At 41.0% G+C, this 25188-nt stretch overlaps 1 protein-coding gene and 1 pseudogene across 1 annotated transcript; both read left to right on the forward strand.

Moving 5' to 3' along the window:
• The window catches only part of LOC111977088 (transcriptional repressor scratch 1-like), a 16099-nt pseudogene extending 6001 nt beyond the window's left edge, over positions 1 to 10098 (forward strand).
• An 11684-nt stretch (positions 10099 to 21782) lies between these two features.
• Positions 21783 to 23666, forward strand: srxn1 (sulfiredoxin 1 homolog (S. cerevisiae)). Its single transcript, XM_024005979.2, has 2 exons — positions 21783 to 22154; positions 22920 to 23666. Exons 1-2 carry the CDS (start codon positions 21834 to 21836, stop codon positions 23127 to 23129), a joined length of 531 nt encoding a protein of 176 aa, XP_023861747.1. The 5' UTR covers positions 21783 to 21833; the 3' UTR covers positions 23130 to 23666.
• Positions 23667 to 25188: the final 1522 nt, after the last annotated feature.

Genomic DNA, 25188 nt, shown 5'->3' on the forward strand with positions numbered 1-25188 from the left:
CAGCCGGCTCCAGCTCTGCCTGTTTGCTGCTTTCTTTGGGGGTCTTCTCTTTTCTTCTCATGCGTGATTCTCGGGTCTGTGTGTTTTTTATTCTTTGAAACATGCCCCGTTCGTTTTTGGTGAAGAAAATCAAGCTTGATGATTTCTCTAATCACCATCACCACCTGGACGACTCGTTCACTCCTTTCACACGCTCCATCACTGACTCTGTGACCAGCTTGGGCGTTCGTCTCAGTGAGAATGGTGAGTTTGCATGCCTCTGCACAGCACAGCACAGCACAGCACAGCACAGCACAGCACAGCACACAGCACACACACATCCTGCCTGCCGTTGTCTAGGGTGTGCTACTGTAGCACCACTGCTCTCTTTGGTTTAGTTGTTGATTCCAGAATAAGAATGCCCCATGATATCTATACAGTAAACACAGTTGGAATTATCTTTTGATTGTGTATTTGTAAGTGGTTCTTCAGCCCTTGACATGCCTGTTGTCTGCATGTTGTCTGGGAATTAATAACAGATGTTACGTAAAGCCATTAGATTTTGCTCCCGTATCGCAAATAATCCTCTCCAGCACCACCAGCACACCCCCATCGTGCTCCAAGACTTTTGTCTTTTGACTCTGATGAGAGGAAGACACAATTCAGGTCACAGCAGAGGATCGGCTTATGCAAATGGTGGAGCAAAACGTGCTTCTCGCCTGTAGACGTGTATCTCTGAATTTGTATTGCGTGCACAAATTACGGTGTGCCTGAAACATGCAGGCTGTCACTCCAGTCTTTGTGTGATCTGTGAAATATATGAAAATGAAAGATAAGTGCTGGATGATACATTTGTCCTTAGCTGTTATTGTCCTTGAGTTTCCATCACAGTCCTTGCCCCCCTCTGCCCGCCTCCCTTCCCACCCAACCGGAGCATGCATGCACAGTCTCCCCACCCCCATCCATCCGCTACATCTTTCTCCTCCTTCCGGGCGTTTGAAAACTAGCAGGGGTGGAGTTTCATCCATGCAGGCCTATCGCCATCACAAGAGATATCAACGCATTGTACAGTACTGCCGGGGGAGGGGGGTTAGCTGGGGTAGAGGGGGAGCGAGGAGGGGAGAAAAAGGAGTAAAAAATGCTTCGGGCAGCATTGACGTGGGGCCACGTGACTAGGTGTATACAGTAAACATAGAGGAACGGGCCCATAGCTGCACAGTGGGCAACAGTAGGACTAGGCAGCATGCTAAGCCCCAGTCCAGTCAGAGCTAGAGAGAGACGTCCTTCACTTTCAGTCAGTCAGGTTTACGCTCGCTCCCATTTTGTGGCCATATTTAGGATGCCAGATGTCTGTCTGTCTCTCTTTGTTATTTTGTCTTGGCAATAAGCAGATAGTTTTACAGTTCAGATCAACCTGTGAACATAAAATGCTCACTTGTTATTCAACCACATCACATAATACTATTATCCAGTGATTTTAGATTAGGAGCAGCAACAACTGAGAACAAAAGCACATGTTTGAACAGTGTAGTTGTTCTTAACAAATTATGGCTGCAGTGAATGATCAGTTTCACTAAATATATATATTTTTATGATAGAGTATGAGGATAAATTAACTTCATTTTTATTTACATTTTATAAACACAAATGCAAACGGTTACGATAAAGTTATGGAACCAGATTCATTGCAAAAAACATTACTTCTTTAAATAAATGATGTGGTGAAATTGAAATTTCAATCGTTAATAAAGCTGTTAGTCTCAGTCTCTACTGTTCTGTCATTGATAACACTACTCCTCTTCTGTTGAGAAAGAAATAAGCATTTTGATGGGGGGAAAAAATATATATATTATGGATTACTGCATTAGTATCAACGATTACCATTGTATGCAGACAAAATAACCCTTCTTGTCTTTTCAATGAAATCCCAGAGAAATCACAACATTGTTGAAATGCCTGGCGTCAGCGCTTTCCCCATTGTGGAGACATTTGACTTGAAGTGTCTGWCGAACAACAAAGAAGGAGGGTGGGAGAGGGAGTCCATTAATAACATGCTCACTTTGCATTAGAGGAATGAGTCGCTATACAGCAAAGGTTAATACAGCATTAGTTCAGCCACAAATAATGAACTCTCTGTCTGACCTTAAGTAATTAAAACCTGTTACACATGTGTAATTAATCAGGGGAATAAAAAACAAGATGTCCATATATTTCAATAACAATCTGTTGCTGTATACAATATGTTTGGCTATTTTCCTGTGCTCTCTTTACGGTACTGTATATTCAATGAGATAGTGTTTTATTTTAGATGTTCAAAGAAAAAGAAACAAGGGGGTGCTATTAGACTTGAAATAGCCTATGAAGTAAGAATTACCATTACCTTTAGAAGTTATATCAGGAGAGGAAGATATATCATGAGTTGTTAGCTATATAGGCTAGTCAACAAAGGGGTTGTGCTTTTGACCAAATAGCACCCTTGCCTTTCAATAAGATCCCAGTGTCCCAGTCCTATAGTATTATGGTAATGTGTTTGACAAGGAATGGTCTCTGAGTGGGAACCCTTGGGAATGGAGACAGCATTCTAAGAGAGCACTTAAAAATTGATTTTCTAATGACCTGATTCCTAAAGGCACTTCAGCGAGCTTAACACTATAGCCACTTTGTTCTGCTGGTAATCCTGTGTATCACGTTTCAGCTTAACCTTTCCATCACTGAACCATGTTCAGTAGGCTATCGTTGTATAGTCTTCTCCAGTCACTTTACTCCTTGCCCTGTATTATTTCTGTCTTATTTCCCCACACGCAGTGTGTTCCAACAGCTGTACTATTTTACCGATGAAGGCCTATTGATCAACAAGAAACTTTGAATTTCATTAAAAACTAGTCAATAGTTACTTTCCACCACTTGCTGCACACAGTGTTTAGGAATCTGCCTTTTCTTCTTTTTCCTGATTAACACCACATATTAGAATTGGAATCATATGTTTGTCCTATATGTTAGTAAACTGTTAAAGTGGAACATGTTTCGATAAATGCATACAAGTGTGTAGATGTACTGGGCTAATGTTGGTAAATATTCAGTGTTGTTTAGCTCTTTACAGCTGCATGCCAGGAAACCTTTTAGCTCCACTTGGCTGCCTCACAATATAGGGAGACATTAAAGATTGCCTAGACAATAAAATGACCTGTCTGTAATATAACATCAGTCAATAATCCAGTGAGACAAATTGGAAATATCCTGGAAGTGCTACTCTTTTGAGAGAAATTCATATTTAGGGTGGTATCCAAGCTACTAGAAAGAATAAAGCGCTCCAAAAACAATTCAAGTGCTTTCTAGAATAAAATAAATGAATGTTTTTCAGTTTTAATGGCCTCTCCTGATGATATATCATCCCCAAAGACTGTAGTCCCCTGGACAGTCACCCCAGACCATAGACAGTGTGTTCTGCCTGATGGGCCCAGCGTGTTCAGGCTTAATTGGGCAAACAAAACAAAGATATAGACCTTCAGTCACAGATGATTGACAAACAGTACCTTGGAGTGAGGAAGTCACTGGGAGAAAGAAACGGTGACTAATCAATGAGACCACTTCAAGTAATAAGAGGGGCCTTCTTTCATAGGTGTCTTTAATGAGCACTTATCTGCATTTAGCAGCCACCACTCGTCTGTGCTGTAACTGTGTAATAAAGGTGAATGCTGTGAATAGTGTTCTGCAGCATCACAGTCCTGTGGTAAATGCTGTGTGATTTGGGGAGAAATTTGTTTTCTACGTGTGTATTCTATTGTTTAATAATTTACAAGATGCAACCATCCATGATAACCATATAATCAAGTCACAATGCACTTATCCACTCAGCCTACTGTAGACTAACTGTCACTGTCACTGTCTCTGGGTGTGTGTGTGTTTTGCCTTAATGTAACTATTATTGTGTGTTTTCTCCAGGCTACATCCAGGATTACATCACACCATCTGTATATCAGGGGGAGACGAAGATGGAGCTCAAGATGGCGTCGCCCGTCTCTGACCCTCTGTACACCCAGGTGAGCAGCAGGGGTGAGGAGTACTGTGACCCTGACCTGGAGCACCCRGACAGCCCCCAGTCCGGCATGACGGCCAGCGGKTTCTACAGRGGCGAGGCGGAGGCCCRYACCGAGGGRTARACCATGGATGCCTTCTTCATCTCCGACGGGCGCTCGCGGCGGAAGGGAGACGGMGARGGCCGTAAGGGAGGTKGTTCTGMRYCMTCCAATGCRGATGCCACYGAGGAGAGMGAGGCAGGGGCCYCCGGSACYGCCCGRCACWCRTGCAARGAGTGCGGCAAGACGTACGCCACRTCYTCCAACCTCAGCAGGCACAAGCAGACGCACCGTAGCCTGGATAGCAAGATGGCYCGCKAGTGTCCCACCTGCGARAAAGTGTATGTGTCCATGCCGGCYCTGGCCATGCACATCCTCACCCARYACCTKAAGCACAAGTGRGARGTGTGCAYCAAGGCRTTCAGCCGGCCCTGGCTCCTGCAGGGCCACATGCGCTCGCACACCGGGGAGAAACCGTTCGCCTGCGCCCACTGCGGCAAAGCCTTTGCTGACCGCTCAAACCTCCGCGCCCACATGCAAACCCACTCTGCCTTCAAGCACTACCGATGCAAGCGCTGCAATAAGACCTTCGCCCTCAAGTCCTACCTGAACAAGCACTATGAATCAGCCTGCTTCAAGGGTTCCGGGGACGAAGATGATGACGAGTCCTGCTCTGAGAACTAGTTGCCGGAACCAGAAGGACGGAAGCAGAATTTGGAATCCTATATTGTAGGTTCTACAACCAATAACCCCCTTCACTTTGCCCTCCATGCCTTTTTCTTCCTTTTTTTAGAAAGCAATATTTTCACTGAGATTACGTGAAGAAAACTGTTATGATTATGGCAAAGACAATTTCAAAAGATGCTGGATTCCCCCCCCCCCCTGCACAGTAGCTAATCGTCCACAGATACATACAATCAAAACACCCATCCCCCAAATAAAGACTTGTTTTTAGCTCACACACAAACACAAGCATACACACACACAAACACACACCCACATACGCACACACACACAATTATATATGAGGCCTGGCATGTGAATTTTTATCAATGACTATAATGATATTGATATCAATAGTAATAATATTTAGATTCCTGATATTTTATAGAAAATAGTACAGGAAAAAAAAAACATAAAAAAAGGACAGTAACAGTGTTCTTTTGTTTTTTAGAGACAAAAATGACCTCTTGTATTTTTATGCTGCTTTTTATTTGCTAAGAATTGAATTCTTTTGCAACTGCCAACATGAACTTTTTATGAAAATGTGAATTATGACAGTATTTTCAAAAAATGGGAGATCATTTAAAAGTTAAAAACATACCCTTTTTGTCACACATATGTTTTTAATTCAATAGGTGTTATTTTTCTATTGTCCGACTGAATTTGTTGTTTATTTTTTGTGCCAATTCTTCCTTGATTTTTTAAAAGCAAAGCATCTTTGTAACTGTGGGTATTCCAAAAGCTTCCAGCCAACCTATTGAACAAAACCTAAAGGCAAACTACATCAGCTGAGAACAATTAGAATCATGAACCAGGGGTCATTGTCAGTTCCATCAGAGCAGTTGTTCTGAGTTGTTATGGAAACCTGTTGAACAGGTTGTGTTATCACAAGATTCCGGTGGGAATCAAAGTATACGCTCTTCATCATACTGGTAACTAGAACAATAATAACACTGGGAGCCAAACCAAATCTACCGATCTGTTGTTATAAGTGCCATGTGCATTGTGCAGTGACCTGTCTATAGCAATGAAAACCATCTCTGTTCTTCCTCCACCGCAGTGGCTTGCATGAACTTTGCCACTCTGTGGTGTTTCCCTCAGTCTTACGTAATAAGCAATGTTCATTATACACTCTCTGACGTGCACCCCTCTTTTTCTATTACCTCAAAAAGGAAAAGGTATGATCTCATGACATGCACCCTCAGTTACAAAGGAATCGTTTTTGTATTTATATGTTGCTGAAAGCTCTTTCTACCATTAGATGTAAATCATCCTACTACCTTGTACATAATGTATTTCTCTATTTATGTGACTATTTATTTATTTGTCAATTTATCTATGTGTTTTATTTATTCATTTACATGATTGTTAATTTATTCATCTATTTATTTATGCCATCACAATATTTGTCTATTCACGTGTTGAAACCTGACTTTCCATTGACCTTGTAAGATGCTGCTGATCTTTAAAGAAAATGTTTATATGCATGAAACTGTAGAGAGTCCATTGGACTTTGTTTTTTTAAAGAGGAACAATGTCTAGTATCAGCGGTAACTTCAAACAAATGATGAATGCAGATTATATTTGTTTCACGGCAATAATAACTTCACTGGTACGGCAATTGACATGTATATTAATAATAATCAAAGCTGTCCTGTTTGCAGTCAATTTAGGGCAATAAAATGAAACAGATGAACAAGACGTGTTAAGATATCCTCCATCTTGTTGTTACCTGAAATAGAGTACACTCAACTGCCTCCCTCCGTGTATTGGCCGAAGATTGACCCTTAATCATGTCATGCAAAACTGTAGCAAACATTACTATTGTGTTTTATAAGAAATCCCATGAAATTTAACATTTTCCACATATATAACATCAAAGTCTTCCTTATTCAACCCTCTGAATAGGATAGGGGGAATCAGGTTATTCTGAGACACATTCTATTCTACCAGCTGGCTTGTCTTCCACAACTCACAGAGCTGTATTCCAGAATCCTGACAGGTTGAGTTAGTTGGAAGGAGGACTGAGGAGCCCCAATTATCATGCCAGAGGAGATAATGGCAATGGGAAGGCTTTTTTTCCCAGGTGGATTAGCCAGGCGATAATAATAGCAATGCAGTAATTATAAAACAGTGTCGACCCCAATTGCTCTCAAGATTACCATGCCAGAGCATTGCTGCACGCCACTAATGCCCTGGAAAAGGGAAAAGTCAGTAATCGAGAGATTGGCTGTAAAACAGTTGCTTTACTCCTTATGATGAAGACTGGATAGGTTTCTGTAGCCTGGTCTAGCAGTGCAACGTCAATATGCCTTGAAAATACCTTAGATGTTTACTAGACATTTAAAGTACAACACTAGAAAATAAAAACAGCACTTCCCAAAATTGTCACTTGGTTGGAAGGCTGAAAATAATGGTGTAAGGCATCAGGGTGATACAGAGTTTAGCACATTTATTATGATAGGCATTTTTCACAATCACGGGCGCTTCCAAAATTAAGCTGTTTGGCAGATCACTCTATGTTGAATCCATATGTTTCTTTTTGGGATTAGCGGTGACTAGAAGCAAGATAATTATATAAATGTAAAATGTATCATTATGATTAATGTAACAACAAAATGGATGTTCATCCATCAATTGACAATGAAGGTTTTATACAAATTCCTTTCTTCATGTCTGTTCATGTCTGATAGCCACCTAAATCTCTTAATGACAAAGACTCAGTTATTGTAATAAGATAATAATACACTCCATCCCCTCCCACCTCACATCATATCCCCTCTCCCCCTCTAACTGGTTTTCATGAGACGTGTGGTTTAGTGATGTGTGAGATGTGCTAGTCTGGGATTGGTAGAGGACTGTGTCGTGTGGGAGGATAACAGGTGTTTGCAGACAGACTGCAGATAGGGAGAGTAATTGAGTTGGTGAGTGACCTCCAAGGGGAAGGTCGAGCACCAGCAGGCAAATGCACTGTCAGCTATTTGCATATTCTAAATGGATGACACAGTCACAGTAATGGTGAGTTCTCCTTTAAAAACCTGCAGGGGATAAACTGAGTCTCTCTCTTATCGTTTCATCCTTCCCTCTATTTCACCACTACCACTCAACTCATATAATGACCCTGACCTCTATATTAACCTTTGGTTTTCATCCTAAAGATGTAGTTTTGTCTCATGATAGGCTTGGTGACCATACTGTACGTGTTGTGGAAAAACCACCTGTTTCCACAGCAACTTGTGGAATATGTGTTTACAGGTACTTCATTTGTAGAGTATTTTGAGTTAAAAAGGAAATTGTTGTTTTTCTGGTTACTGAAGCTCAAAATTATTTTGAAGCTCATTCTGCTACTTGATAGGGGGATCCATGTTTGTTCTGAGCAATATCACAATGAAACTGCACTGTATTTCCAATACAGATCTTGTTTTGGTTGTCAAATCTAATTTATATTGTCCCAAAAATGAATAGAAACCCTAAATGCAGAAAAGTAAGCCCTAATTTGTTTTGAAACATTTTTTTCAGAGTTTGAGAAAGGAAAACATTGTTCCTCTTTGACAATTTTGTAAACATATTTGTATATATATATATACACAGTACCAGACACACCTACTCATTCAAGGGTTTTCTTTATTTTTTACTATTTTCTACATTGAAGAATAATAGTGAAGACATCAAAACTATGAAATAACACATATGGAACCATGTAGTAACCAAAAAAGTGTTAAACAAATCAAAATGTATTTTATATTTCAGATTCTTCAAAGTAGCCACCCTTTGCCTTGATGACAGCTTTGCACACACTTGGCATTCTCTCAACCAGCTTCACCTGGAATGCTTTTCCAACAGTCTTGAAGGAGTTCCCACATATGCTGAGCACTTGTTGGCTGCTTTTCCTTTCCCTGATTGTGGAGGCCAGGTCATCTGATGCAGCACTCCATCACTCTACTTCTCGGTCAAATAGCCCTTACACAGCCTGGAGGTATGTTGGGTCATTGTCCTGTTGAAAAATAAATGATAGTGGGACTAAGCGCAAACCAGATGAGATGGCGTATTGCTGCAGAATGCTGTGGTAGTCATGCTAGTTAAGTATGCCTTGAATTATAAATAAATCTCAGACGGTGTCACCAGCCAAGCACCCCCACACCACCACACCTCCTCCTCCATGCTTCACGGTGGGAACCACACATGCAGAAATAATTTCTTCACCTACTCTGCGTCTCACAAAGACACGGAGGTTGGAACCAAAAATCTAAAATTTGGACTCAACACATTTTTGGGTACTACATGATTCCATATATGTTATTTCATAGTTTTGATGTCTTCACTATTGTTCTACAATGTACAAAAATAGTATAAATAAAGAAAAACCCTTGAATGAGTAGGTGTGTCCAAACTTTTTACTGGTATTGTATATATATCCCAGCAATAATAATGACAATGCATGTGGACATTTACTTGTTTGCTCTCTTTGTTTATGTTGTCTTTTGTAAAAAAGACAAATACAGTTATCAACTGCAGTGTGGATGGGAATGTGAATCTGGGAAAGTCTTAATTAAAATCCATCATAGCTGCAACAAGCTCTCACAATCTCATGTCGGAATTAGACGTTCATCCATGTTTCTCAAACATCAAATTTCGAAGCTGTTCCAAACATCACATTTCAACGTGTTTAAGGTTAAGTTTAGGCATTAACTCCACATTTTTAAGGTTAGGTTTAAGCTTAGGCATTAACTCCGAATTATTACCGTTAGGCATTAACTCCGAATGGTTAAGGTAGAGGTTAAGCTCTGGGATAGGCTTAAAGCAAAATCAAAAAAATATTTTTTTATCGCTGGAATCGAAGATGCAACCTTTGGCACTAAGGTAATGCCCATCTACCATCCCCGTCCACAACACCCTAGCAAAACTAAAAACTACTTGAAGGTAACTGTACTCACTGTTGCCCCTAGTGGCCGGTTTCCACTTCATCTCCTGACGTCCTCAGACATAGATTGACGTCAAATACTGACTTGTATCATAGGTTACCAACAACACTCCACTACTCTGTGTATTCTGACTGGGAGATTGGTCCATGTTCTTTTTCTCTTTTCTTTTTTTCCTTTTATTTATTTGCCAAGCTTGTCTGCGCGATGATGAAAAGTGCCAAAAATTATTACCATAACAAAAGCCTTCAACATATGGTGGTCTGCTTGAAACCTTCCATATGGTCCTCAAAACATAGATTCAGATTTTCCACTTTCTTTTCTCGCTATCTTTCTTTCCATCTCTTTTTCTGTCTTTAATATTTTCAACCACGTGTGAATAAATTTAAGCCATGATTGCTGTGGGGTGTTTTGGTTTATTTGATTCTGCTACAATTAATAATGGTGATAACTATAATAAAAACAATAGTACAAGTAAACTACAGGTCCGTTTTTATTTCACTTGATAAGGCCTCTGAGCAATCAGACAACCTATTCACTTCATACATAACACGTTGTTACAATATACTGGATCCTGCATCCTCTCTGATACTGATTCAACTGGAGCGGAATTAAGAAAATCATCATTTGAATTATGCTACACTATCAATATAACAGATTCCTTGTTTTCAATTAATTACTTCAGACTGATCCCACTGAACACAGACGTCAGTTCAACGTCTAATTTTGATTTACATTTGATTGTGTTGTCAACTAAAGTGAATTCAACGTGTGTCAAATGTCACCATGTTATTGGATTTAAAATGGGTGGAAAAAAATACGAAATTCTCATACATTGGCTACTATTTGCAAATTCAATCAGTTTTCCACGTTGATTCAACGTCAACACATTGAATCGATTTGTTTAAATGACATGGAAACGTTGATTCGACCAGTTTTTGTCCAGTGGCATCCACATCAAATCACTGTTGTTAGACATAGTTTCTATGCCACTAATCTAGAGGCCAACTGGCCTGAAATGATACAACCATATCTATCAAATTCTCAGAAATATGACAATTATTCTTCCTAGTCCCCATATCAACTGATAGATAAAATAGGCCCGATATAGGTGGTGGCGATATATTCTGTGTAAGAGTTACTAAAACATAGGGTCATATTAAAAGCAGAGCCATCTGTTCGAGCGCTATTAAGCCATTCTTGATCATTACATTTTAATGGAACATTGATTTTATGCCGGAGCTCCTCTTTCACCAGTGACTCAAAAGCCAGAGAGAAAAATGTGGAACAAAATTAAAATGAATCATGGCAGCGGATGGGGATTATTATTCTGGTCTTTTCTTGATTGGTTTCCAGGGAATATACAAGACTTGAATTGAAATGGTGGCGGTGGTGGTGTCCTTCAGTGTCCTACAGCAGCAGTGAAACAGTATAATGAGACAGACAGAACAGTGGGCTACGAAACGGGAAGCTTTTTACACTCAAGGGACAACCGGGACAATGGATCATATGTAAAAGTGTATGCTGCGACAGCAGTAAACTAGCCCCTCATTAGTGATATTCCAGAAAATAAAACATGTAATTATGTCATATTTATGTGCGTTTTCCAAAAGCAAGCTTTACAACAAGTGTTTCTAAATTCAATCTCTATTTACCTAGTATATATTATAGCTCAATTCATTCCACAGTTAGATATTCTTATATATTATATTTCAAAGAAAACATCGATACATAAAAAAACAGATACAAGCCCTGATTTCTAAAGTAATTAAAGTTTCTCGAAGCAGATATTGTCCCTGGCCAGATTTAACGATAACAATAAATAGGTAATTTCATTAAGTGGGGTCTTATGTGTAACAGTCTTGCTTCCGTCCGTCTCCTTTCCCAAACCTATGCTCGAAACAGGGACCCTCTGATCACATCAACAACTGCCTACCATGAAGCATCGTTACCTACAATATGAGAAATGCATTGTAGGAGGCAGTTGTTGATGTGTTTAGAAGGTCTATGGGTCGAGCTCAAGTTGGGGCAAGGAGAGGGATGGAAGCAATAGCATTGCTGCTGTGGACCCGGATCACTCAGTTGGGCTCTGCCCGGTTGCTGCGGAGAAGGAGGAGGTCAAAGGGGGTGAGTGTAACCAGTGTGAAATAGCTAGCTAGTTAGCGGTGCGTGCTAGTAGCGTTTCAATCTGTGGCGTCATTCGCTCTGAGACCTTGAAGTAGTTCTGCAAGTACCACGGCTTCTGTGGAGCGATAGGTAACGATGCTTCATGGGTGATTGTTGTCGATGTGTTCAGAGGGTCCCTGGTTGGGGCAAGGAGAGGGACTGAAGCAATACTGTGACACATGGAATCCAATTACATCACTATAACTTCCCCCTGGTAGTACTGGCTGGGTGTAATAGGATGAGCTGTAAATAATCAGTCTGTGAACCCTGAGAGAAATGACTGTCATGGCTCTATCAAAATGGCACCCTATTCCTTATATAGTTCAGTATGGGCCCTTGTCAAAAGTAGCACACTATAGGGAATAGGGTGCCATTTGGGACACACATCATGTCTCTCTGGTGCCTAACAGGCTGCTGCCATCTCTTTCCTCCACCAACCGACCCTTCCATTAGGAGCACATAAACTGAATTATTGAATAGTACCTGCAATATTGAGCATGCTAGCTACACTTACTCTTCAAAGAGATTGACCTCAGATAGCCTATGTCTTTTAAGTAACTGTCAGAGAGGAAATCTGTCTCAATCCCCTATAGAGAGAAGAGGGGCTACATAGAGAACACAACTTCAACATGGATCCTGTAATTCAGCACCATGGACAGCGAAAGAGCTGTGTTACATTTTCAGGGTTGTCAGAGAAGACATTACATTACCTCCATGTTGTTGTGATTAGGATGTGATGAGCTTGTAATTCATTATTTTATTAGACCCTCAAACAGTGTGTATCTTACAGAGAGTATTACTCTAACCACTGGGGTTTAGTGTAGGTCTCATGTACGGTTTCTTAGCATCCATATGCAACTGGCGCCATCTGTTGGATGATTGACTCACATGTAAAGGTTCCCGTCTCTTGACAAGTACATACTCTGGAAATCAATACGATCCTTAAAATGTAACTAACACAAAAAAATGATTTGTCCAAATTACTAATTAACTTCTTCATCCAAATGTAAACATCTTGTAGAATATTACCTTATCCCTCTGCTCAAAATCGTATTAATGGGTCTTTACTGTCAACAAAACACTGGGCACGCACTGGTTGAATCAACATTGTTTCCATGTCATTTCAATGAAATGACTTTGAACCAATGTGGAATAGACGTTGAATTGACGTCTGTGCCCAGTGGGAAAGGTGTTTGCCTCACCAGTTGGTTCTTAGGCAATCAAGGCCACCCTAACCATAACGGTAACTGCCTCTTTAAGAGCTAACCATTTGTCTTTGCACATTCCGTATGTGCATCACAGGACAGAGAAGCTCATTAAAGCATCTCGATTCCTCCCTGGTCTGTTTCATCAGCTGAGACTGCCAAGCTCTTTAGCTCAGTGTTCTTGATGTTTGTGCTGTTTATGTAAAACCCATCTGTTAGCTCCTCTCTCTCTTGGCAAAGGGGCCACCTCTTCCTTCTGCTTCTCTTTTGAAGTCATGTCAAAATCAGATTTTCATGCATTTAAAGCATCTGAGCTTCACTTTAAAAAAAATATCAACATTCAGGCAAAAGTTAAAAAGGGCACTGCTTGAATAAGGTACAAGCCCAACATCTTGCCAAACAATTGTTTTATTTTTTCCCGTTATTTTTGAGGAGAGCAACGTTATTTTCCTGTTTTGGCTGAATAGTCCACATAGAGTATGTTTTTGCATTCATGCATGTTCAACACAGTGTATGAACACAACAGATCAGTCTAGCTTCTCTGTAAAAAGAGCTACATGCAGCAATGACAATAATAATGCCAGTCGCAATTAAAAGAGACTTAAAAAAAAGAGAATTAAAAGAGACTCTCTCAAAGAGTTCATTTAAAAGACTGAACATCATCGTCAGAATAATTATCGCTTTAAAAGCATGCCATTGTGTTATAAATAAAAATAGCTCATAGCCCTGCTGTCAGAGAGTTGGCAGATAATTTTCTTGAAGAGCTCCAGCGTGACAATCCCATGGGGGATGAAATCTAATATTAACAGCAAATCATTATGTGAGAACTGCTCTTCCGTGACCCGATGCTGTACCTGTATGACTAACTCAATCTTGGTAATAGAGACATGTTCGCTACTGTACTGGGATGGAGTGCTGCTGTGACAGTTAAGGGTTATAGAGAGTGCATTGGGACTTCTGGAAATACTTACTGTAGGAGTCATTTACGTGTCTGTCGGATGTGAGTGACAAGGTTTCTTCCTCTCCTGTGATGATCTAATGGGGCACCATGGTGAAGTCAGGGTTTGTGTGATTGACAGCAAAGCAGTGACTTGATTGTGGCATTTCATGTATAAAGAAACTGATGTGCTGACAGTGGAGAGATGTGTTGGTTAGATTTGTAACCTCACATAATATTCATATTTTCAGCTCAGATATTCAAAACCTATACACGTCATGCAAATATTTACATCAAATAAGTGCTTTGCCTATGAAAGGGAAAGTACAGTTTTGTTTTAATTCAAGAACATATACAGCTATTGCCAAAATAAGGAATGAGGGATACAAAGTACACTATATATACAAAAGTATGTGGACACCCCTTTAAATGAGTGGATTTGGCTATTTCATTTACATTTACATTTAAGTCATTTAGCAGACGCTCTTATCCAGAGCGACTTACAAGTTGGTGCATTCACCTTATGATATCCAGTGGAACAACCACTTTACAGCCACACGTGTTGCTGACAGGTGTATAAAATCGAGCACACAACCATGCAATCTCCATAGACAAACATTAGCAGTAGAATGGCCTTATTGAGAAGCTCAGTAACTTTCAACATGGCACTGTCGTACGATGCCACCTTTCCAATAAGTCAGTTTGTCAAATTTCTGCCCTGCTAGAGCTTCCCCGGTTAACTGTAAGTGCTGCAATTGTGAAGTGGAAACGTCTAAGAGCAACAACGGCCCAGCCGTGAAGTGGTAGGCCACACAAGCTCACAGAACGGGACTGACAAGTGCTGAAGCACATAGCGAGTAAAAATCATCTGTCCTCGGTTGCAACACTCACTTTTGAGTTCCAAACTGCCTTTGGAAGCAACGTCAGCACAAGAACTGTTCGTTGGGAGCTTCATGAAATTAGTTTCCATGGCCGAGCAGCCGCACACAAGCCTAAGATCACCATGCACAATGCCATGCGTCGGCTGGAGTGGTGTAAAGCTCGCCGTCATTGAACTCTGGAGCAGTGGAAACGCTTTCTTTGGAGTGATGAATCACACTTCACCATCTAGCGGATGGGTTTGGCGGATGCCAAGAGCAGCAAAGAGGGGACCAACTCCATGTTAATGCCCATGATTTTGGAATGAGATGTTCGACAAGGAGGTGTCCACATACTTTTGGTAATGTTTTGTATATTGAAAGCAAGTGCTTGCACACAGGTGTGGTTCCTGAGTTAATTAAGAAATTAACGTCCCATCATGCTTAGGTTCATGTATAAAAATGCCCAGTTGCTCATTATTTTGGCTACCATGTCTAGAAGAAGAGATCTCAGTGAGTTTAAAAGAGGGGTCTCAAAGGACCATAGGGGGTTGAAAGGGTGTGTGTGTGTGTGTGTGTGTGTGTGTGTGTGTGTGTGGTGTGTGTGTGTGTGTGGTGTGGGTGTAGTGTGTGTGCTGTGGTGTGTGCCTGTCCGTGTGTGTGTGTTGTGTGTGTGTTGTGTGTGTGTGGTGATGTGTGTTCCCAGTCATCAGATTCATTCCAATTGAACACTTATTGAGATTCTGGAAGCGGTTGCATGAGACAACAGCGTTTTTTTAACCACCATCAACAAAACACCACATGAATTGTCTCTTGGAAGAATGGTGTTGCATCTCTCCAATAGAGTGAGTGACCAATAGAGTTCCAGACACTTGTGAATCTATGCCAGGCGCATTAAAGCTGTTCTGGCTGCCCAAAATGCCCTATTAAGAACACTTATGTTTGATGTTTCCTCTATTTTGCAGTTACCTGTACATCTGTGTCATTAATCCACAGAATAGTAGGCCAATGCTTTGAGCACTGAGCATATCCTTAAAACTACACTGCTCACAAAAATAAAGGACACTTAAACAACACAACTGTAACTCCAAGTCAATCACACTTCTATGAAATCAACTGTCCACTTAGGAAGCAACACTGATTGACAATTAATTTCTCATGCTGTTGTGGCAAATGGAATAGAACAAGGTGGAAATTATAGGCAATTAGCAAGACACCCCAAAAAGGAGTGATTCTGCAGGTGGTGACCACAGACCACTTCTCAGTTCTATGCTTCCTGGCTGATGTTTTGGTCCATTTTGTAATGCTGGCGGTGCTCTCACTCTAGTGGTAGCATGAGACGGAGGTCTCAACTCCACACAAGTGGCTCAGGTAGTGCAGTTCATCCAGGATGGCACATCAATGCGAGCTGTTGGCAAAAAGGTTTGCTGTGTCTGTCAGCGTAGTGTCCAGTGCATGGAGGGCGTACCACAGGAGACAGGCCAGTACTCAGGAGACGTGGAGGAGGCCCGTAGGAGGGCAAACAACCCAGCAGCAGGAGGCCGCTACCTCCGCCTTTGTGTCAAGGAGGTGCCACTGCCAGAGCCCTGCAAAATGACCTCCAGCGGCCACAAATGTGCATGTGTCAGACCTATGGTCTCACAAGGGGTCTGAGGATCTCATCTCGGTACCTAATGGCAGTCAGGCTACCTCTGGCGAGCACATGGAGGGCTGTGCGGCCCAAAAGAAATGGCCAACCCCACACCAATGACTGACCCACCGCCGACACCGGTCATGCTGGAGGATTTGCAGGCAGCAGAACATTCTCCAGGCGGGTCTCCATACTCTGTCAGTCTGTCACATGTGCTCATGTGCTCAGTGTGAACCTGCTTTCATCTGTGAAGAGCACAGGGCGCCAGTGGCGAATTTGCCAATCTTGGTGTTCTCTGGCAAATGCCAAAACTGTCCTGCACGGTGCTGGGCTGTGAGCACAACCCTCCCACCTGTGACGTCGGTCCCTCATAACCACCCTCATGGAGTTGTTTCTGACCGTTTTGAGCAGACACATAGTGCACATTTGTGGCCTGCTAGAGGTCATTTTGCAGGGCTTCTGGCAAGTCGCACCTCCTTGCACAAAGGCGGAGGTAGCGGTCCTGCTGCTGGGTTGTGTGCCCTCCTACGGCGCTCCTCCACGTCTCCTGATGTACTGGCCTGTCTCCTGGTAGCTGCCTCCATGGCCTGGACACTACGCTGACAGACACAGCAAACCTTTTTGCCACAGCTCGCATTGTTGTGCCATCCTGGAATGAACTGCACTACCTGAGCCAATTGGTGTGGTTTAGACTCCGTCTCATGCTACCACTAGAGTGAGAGCACCGCCAGCATTCAAAAGTGACCAAAACATCAGCCAGGAAGCATAGGAACTGAGAAGTTGTCCTGTGGTCACCACCCTGCAGAATCACTTCCTTTTTTGGGGGTGTCCTTGCTAAATGCCTATAATATCCACCTTTTTGTCTATTCCATTTGCCACACAGCATGTGGAAATTTATTGTCAATCAGTGTTGCTTCCTAAGTGGACAGTTTGATTTCACAGAAGTGTGATTGACTTGGAGTTACATTGTGTTGTTTAAGTGTTCCCTTTATTTTTTTGAGCAGTGTATATATGTAATTTGCTTTGTTCTATTACATTGTTGATAAGCTTTTTTGTTTTTCAACTCTTTTGAACATACTATACAAGTGGGCCATAAATTGCAGCTGATTCCCCTTGTGACCAATTAATGAATTGAATTTATTTTACCTTTATTTAACTAGGCAAGTCAGTTAAGAACAAATTCTTATTTACAATGACTGCCTACACTAGCCAAACCCAGACGACGCTGGGACAATTGTGCGCCGCCCTATGGGACTCCCAATCACGGCCGGGTTGTCTGTAGTGACGCCTCTAGCACTGAGATGCAGTGCCTTAGACCGCTGAGCCGCTCGGGAGCCCCTAAGGAGAGTAGTTCAACAAACAAACTGAAATGTCACAGGAACTTTTGTAAATATTCTGCTTCTATAGATAATACACCTTTTAATCAGAACCTGCAGTCAATGTACTCATATCCCAACTGACTCTCATTAACATTAATCTTAGCAATCAGTCATACAGTTGAAAATAATAAACAGAATAAATATGCAAGCAGAATCTTTAGGTGACTAACTTTTTATAATGAGGTGAGTGCATGTTTTGAATTGTGAAGTATTAGTACATGATATAATGCCTTTTCCGTCAAAGAACACTTGGAGTACTAGGAGCGATAAAAATTATATTTTTGTAGGGATTTCAAAGAGCCAGCTAGGTTGCTGTGGTGACTAAAATGACGTCTGGGCTCAGTGCTTTACCTATGCAGGTATTACTGCGAAGCTTCAAAGTAGTGAAGAGGATAGAACAATTGTTGGTTTCGCCAACCCACAGTCAGGTTCTAACACAAATGAGACAATTATAAATTATTTTTTGGAAAGACAATCATGTCACTGCATTAAATCATCATAAATACTTTGAACTACAATATGATAGTGCATTAAGTATGTTAGTTGTATGTTGGGGTGACAGGTAGCCTAGTGGTTAGAGCATTGGACTAGTAACCGAAAGGTTCAAAATTGAATCCCTGAGCTGACAAGGTAAAAATCTGCTGTTCTGCCCCTGAACAAGGCAGTTAAACCACTGTTCCTAGGCCGTCATTGAAAATAAGAATTTGTTCTTAACTGACTTGCCTAGTTAAATAAAAATATATATATAAAAAGGATACATATCAGCGCTTTTAAATCTTGCTTTGAAATTTCTCTCCATGTTGAGAAGCAACACAATTAACTTTGGGGAAATAACTGTTTTTATTTTCATTCACAGCAAATGTATTTTTTATGATTTGTATAGTAATGAAATAATGCATAATAATCCAACTCCATAGTTTTTCCTTTGCCACTTAACAAATCAGAGAAATAATGTTATGGCTGATAACTGAGACCGCTTGGTATCAGGGTCGTTCCACGAAATGAGTACCTTTTGTGTCCCTTTGACATTTTAAGTAGAAATTGTGCAACAATATTGAATGAATAGCCTGTTATATTCAATGAAGTGCGTTTTAATATAGACCACATAGAGAATTCAATAAACTATTTTGACATGTCCGTCCATGCATCCCTCTGTAACTTCCAGGAAGATTTTAACCCACATAACCCCAACATTTCCCCAAGTTTTCATTATTGTAAAGCCTTTGTTATTTTGTTGCTTTGACAAATTCATTTCTGAAGATTATTATTTATTTAATGTGATTATTCATTCATTTTAAGGTCAACCAATTCAGAACAATCCTTGTCCTGCAAAGAAACATTATTGTGGAGTTTATAGTTACGTGATGCCTCAAACCCTATTACGGGGGATTAGTCACTAGTTTACTGGTGCTCTTCCATGACGTCCCTAGGAGGGGTGCGTCTCTTGAGTGGGTTGAATCACTGACGTGATCTTCCTGTCCGGGCTGGGGCCCGTCTCGGGTTTGTGCCGTGGGGGAGATCTTTGTGGGCTATACTCAGCCTTATCTCAGGGTAGTAAGTTGGTGGTTTGAAGATATCCCTCTAGTGGTGTGGTGGCTGTGCTTTGGCAAAGTGGGTGGAGTTATAGCTTGCCTGGTTGGCCTTGTTCGGGGGTATTGTCAGACGGGGCCACAGTGTCTCCCGACCCCTCCTATCTCAGCCTCCAATATTTATGCTGCAATAGTTTATCTGTCACGGGGCTAAGGTCAGTCTGTTATATCTGGAGTTTTTCTCCTGTCTTATCCTGTGTGAATTTAAGTAGGCTCACTCTAATTCTCTCCCTCTCCCTCCCCTCCCGGAGGACCTGAGCCCTGGGACCTTGCCTCAGGACTACCTGGCCTAATGTCTCTTTGCTGTCCTCAGTCCACCTGGTCATGCTGCTGCTCCAGTTTCAATTGTTCTGCCTACGGCTATGGAACCCTGACCTGTTCACCGGACGTGCTACCTTGTCCCAGACCTGCTGTTTTGACTCTCTCTGAATGCTCGGCTGACATTTACTCCTGAGGTGCTGACCTGTTGCACCCTCTACAACCACTGTGATTATTATTATTATTATTATTCTTATTTGACCCTGCTGGTCATCTATGAACGTTTGAACATATTGGCCATATACTGTTATAATCTCAACCCGGCACAGCCAGAAGAGGACTAGCCACCCCTCAGAGCCTGGTTCCTCTCTAGGTTTCTTCCTAGGTTCCTGCCTTTCTATGGAGTTTTTCCTAGCCACCGTGCTTCTACATCTGCATTGCTTGCTGTTTGGGGTTTTAGCATGAGTTTCTGTATAGCACTTTGTGAAATCGGCTGCTGTAAAAAGGGCTTTATAAATACATTTGATTGATTACATTCCCCACATACCTTCAAAAGTATTCAGCAATCATAATTTATTTGAAAAACACAATTTCGACCATAATTTCTCGTAATAAAAAAAGTTAAACAAAAGAAAAATCCTACCCTGTCGAAAAAAATAAAAATGTTGATCTTTGGAAAATGTCTCCTATATCTGCCGTGTCTATTACACATGTTGCAATAAAAAAAAATTGCGACATTGCTTTTGTTGAATAAATGCGGGTTAATGGAAACCTGTGCCTACTAGCACGATCAGCAGGCTAGATGGCGTCTTTTTGTAGGCACTAACTCCACCATGGTTCGTTGGACAAAGCCTACGAGGAAAATGAATGGCTTTTTGGTAGGGTTTTTAGATCAATTAAAATAAGGTGTTAAACACAGGTTTAGGAGATTTTATACGTTTTGTTCTATGAGATAATCTTCATCAGCTAACATCACGTTTTGTGAATTTTGAAGAATTTGTAATAATAAAAAAAAAACATAAATCCCATAAAGGCTTCATAATGGTTATGTTAACTGACTGCTATTGCCTCATAGAACAACACGTATAAAATCTCATAAACCTGTGTTAACCTCAGACCTTATTTACGGCATTTATTCCGAAACCCTATTCTTTCCCATTCATTTTTTCCTATAGGGATGGATGAACGAACCAGAAGTAACCAATATCCGGGTTTTAGGACTACAAGCAAATATGTTTTATAACTAACACAAGATAAACGACAGGGTCTGGTCTCAATGGGAGCAAATTAATCATAGTGGCCGGGACAAGCAAGGACGTTGGAAGGGTCAAGCACGAGCTAGTGAGATCCTATTGGTGTGCTCTGGCATTTATTTGCATATTTCCGTTAGGGAACGCGTACTAAACTACACTCCTAAACAACGCAACTTTTTTTCAACTTTGGAAAAGTGTAAAGTCTACAAAACACAAACTGTTTACTACAATTTGTAATTTTGGAAACAAAAATGTATGGAGATCAAATGTTTCTTCAATGAGAACCGTGCACAATGTCGTGCAAAATCCATCTTCTCGCATGCCGGCGACTGGGCTTCCTCTCATCACCATATTTGGTAAGGAGTGGAAACGCCAACTGTATGATTCACATTTCCACAGCTTGTAAAATATCTGGCTCATTGTGCTACAAACTGGCGACACGATAGAACAATGATCCAGATATTTCACCAGATGTATAAGTGTGAAGCATCCGGTTGGCGTTTCCACTCACTACCAAATATGGTGATGAGAGGAAGCCCAGTGCCCGACATTAATGCTAATTTTCTCATCGATGAAACGTTGAATCTCAATACAGTTTTCTGTCCCAAAACTACAATCTGTTACTAACAGAGTGGACTAAATTGTGTAGATTTGACCCTTTGCCAGGGCGAATTTAGTTATTGAACACGAGCACTTCACAGAGTAGGCGTTACCTAACGGAAACATGAAAATATGCTAGAACGCGCCAATAGAATATCGCTAGCTCGTGCTTGACTCTGCCCCCTCCTTGTTTGTTACGTTCACTATGACTAATCTGTTCCCATTGGAAACGACAGGCGGTGATATATCCTGGGTTACGACAATGCCGTTGACGAATGGAAAGCTGCATGCGCCATTACGCATGAGTTTACATTACTTCCTCGTTTACAAAGCCGTACGACTCCAACTAAATTACAAGTTTCGATTGTTAAGGAGTGGGTGCAGTGGAAACCACACATTTCTACCTATCAGACAGTTGAACATCTCTCGTAATAGAATGGACAGTAAGAAGAACATTGAAAATAGGTCGATTCACTCGGACAACGTCGAGGAAGTTCATAACGTGCCAATGGAAGTTATCATACGACCAATCCCTCCTCTACTAGATGAGTCCAAAGTTCAGAGCCTTATGGGTACAATCCAGGTAAAAATGTGTCCTAGTTCTGCCAAGATCAAACCATAGAGTTCAGATAAGTGTTGGTGTTAAAACAGATTGCAGCAAGACAATTGTGAAGATTCTCTTGTTGATTGGGGAAACATCTGATAGACTATGCTACTGTATTAGACCTAAAGCCCTCTAGGGGGAATTATATTTTTTCCATGTTTAATGTATCAAAGGCAGGTTAGCGTTTTTCGTCATGAATCTTGTTCTGGAGGCAGCTCTGCAGATTGCCTGACAATCAGACTGATACCTCTGGTTCAGTCTGAGATTAATGCCATTAATTTGTTTGGAAATTTTCACCAGACAAGCAAGAGTGCTGAATAAAATTGTATTTTAACTTACTTTACCGGTTGTCTGTGTGGTTGGTCTTATTGCAGGTAAGAATGTGAGACAATATATCCACAGGAAAGTATAATTCCAGCAACTTTTCAAAGCGCTGGTACTTTCCTGAACCAAACGCAAATTTCTGCCCAACACAGAATTCAATACAGAATTCAATGCAATTCAACATTAGGTCTTCAGACTAATCTGCAGAGTGGTCACTCTGGTATGGCCACAGTCATAAAATCATATTTTAAACCTAACCTTAACCCTAACCTTAAAATGTTTATTTTCATGAATTTTTACAATATAGACCATTTTTACAATACTCATGACAAATGTCAACCTGTGTATCAAATGCTGTTCTGTGTGATGAAGAACCTTTGAAATGGAATAGAAAAATGTACTTATTATTTTTCTGCATAGGAATCTACAGACATCAGCATTGTTCCTCCTATTGATATACTCTGGATCAAGGGCAGGGAAGGAGGGAATTACTACTACTCCTTTGGAGGCTGTCACCGGTTTGAGGCATACAAACGGTTGAAAATGAACACCATTCCAGCAAAGATCTTCAAATCAAATGTTGCAGACCTACGCACTTACTTGGGCTCTTCAACGCCAGACCTACATTGAAGTTGGGGCGGTAGGGTAGGCTAGTGGTTAGAGCGTTGGACTAGTAACCAAAAGATTGCTTGCCTAGTTAAATAAAGACTTGCCTAGTTAAAAAAAGTTGAATTAACAGAGGACTGTTTTTGAGTCACAGTCAGTATGAGGACTGTAGATGTGGGTATACTCTACACTGACTGTACAAAACATTAGGAACACATGCTCTTTCCATGACAGACTGACCAGGTGAAAGCTATGATCCCTTATTGATGTCACGTGTTAAATCCACTTCAATCAGTGCAGATGAAGAGGAGGAGACAGATTAAATAAGTATTTTTAAGCCTTGAGACAATTGAGACATGGGTTGTGTATGTGTGCCATTTAGAGCATGAATGGGCATCATGGTGCACCAACTTGAGTGTGTCAAGAACTGCAACGCTGATGGTTTTTTCACGCTCAACAGTTTCCTGTGTGTATCAAGAATGGTCCACCACCCAAAGGACATCCAGCTAACTTGACACAACTGTGGGAAGCATTGGAGTTAATATGGGCCAACATCCCTGTGGAATGCTTTTGACACCTTGTAGAGTCCATGCCCTGACGAATTAAGGCTGTTCTGAGTGGAAAAGGGGAATCAATATTAGGGAGGTGTTCCTAATGTTTTGTACACTCAGTGTATGCAAATCAGGGGTTCAGTCATAATTGTGTGTAAGTACTGGCCAGCAGGTGGAGATGTGACTGTTTTATATCATGCCATTATATGAATTTACCTCATGTATCACCTTTGATGCCGAAAGCTGGAATATTATATATTATATGGAATATTATATTTCCACATACAAATAGCCCCAATTATCTATCATATATAAAATAAAAAAAAGATTAAGAGATTAACTTAATTTGAAGTTGTAAACTTGCTTATATTCTATACTGGCTGGTGTTTCTATCTGCAATGTAAATGTGTAAGTTAAATGATTATGATGCAATTAAAGACCGTGTAAAAGTCAACAACAACAAGACTTAAATAATTTATTGAAGTCTGTGGAAGATTTGAACGAAAACTTGAGTTAACCACACAAATCTAAAGTCAGAATATGGCCCTGCATCTCCATTAGTCTGTGATATGAGCTCATGGACAGGATGATGGGAAGAGGTCAAGGGTCAGATTCCATAAGAACAGAGTGCCTCCAAGCTCCAGACCAGACTTACTGGAAAAATAGTAAAAAAAACAGGGTTAACTCGCTCCACACTACAGGATGCTATTTTGAGGCATGCATGCCCCCTTCCTCTCTGTGGCTGGCCATTGGTCTTACCCAGCCAACCAAAGTCTGTAAAAAGGACGCCTTTTGTTAACCTCGTAACCTCCTCTAGGTTGTGTTTGCCATAGTGGGCGAGGGATGATGTGTTTTTTTTAGCTTTCTCAGGGGATGCGTGGCCGAAGGTGAATTCATAAGGAAGGAAACCTTCACAACAAGGCCCCATTTTCCTTTTGCTCTTTGATTTCTAAATATGTCTTGACATATTTCTGTCTAATGGGGTCATTTCTGGATGTTATTTATGTCCATTTAGGGGCAATAGTTCTGTATATCTCCAGAGGCAAAAGTTCAGTATAGTCTCTTCAAGGACAAAGAAGTGCATCGCTTTGGTATGCAGGTTTATGTACAGTTGAAGTCGGAAGTTTACCTTAGCCAAATACATTTAAACTCAGTTTTTCACAATTCCTGACATTTAATCCCAGTAAAAATGACCTGTCTTTGGCCAGTTAGGATCACCACTTTATTTTAAGAATGTGAAATGTCAGAATAATAGTAGAGAGAATTATTTCTTTCATCACATTCCCAGTGGGTCAGAAGTTTACATACACTCAATTAGTATTTGGTAGCATTGCCTTTAAATTGTTTAACTTGGGTCAAACGTTTTGGGTAGCCTTCCACAAGCTTCCCACAATAAGTTGGATGAATTTTGGCCCATTCCTCCTGACAGAGCTGGTGTAACTGAGTCAGTTTTGTAGGCCTCCTTGCTCGCACACGCTTTTTCTTCTGCCCACAGATTTTCTCCAATGCCTTGACTTTGTTCTCCTTAAGCC

This window comes from Salvelinus sp. IW2-2015, linkage group LG17 (assembly GCF_002910315.2).
Source record: "Salvelinus sp. IW2-2015 linkage group LG17, ASM291031v2, whole genome shotgun sequence".
NCBI classification, from domain to species: Eukaryota; Metazoa; Chordata; class Actinopteri; order Salmoniformes; family Salmonidae; genus Salvelinus; species Salvelinus sp. IW2-2015.

What these genes read in the sequence shown, in the direction of transcription:
- srxn1 (XM_024005979.2), top strand. Translation starts at nt 21,834, where the DNA reads ATGCCGTTGACGAATGGAAAGCTGCATGCGCCATTACGCATGAGTTTA. An exon ending in GCCTTATGGGTACAATCCAG is followed by an intron (nt 22,155 to 22,919) that starts GTAAAAATGTGT and finishes TTTTCTGCATAG; the next exon opens with GAATCTACAGACATCAGCAT.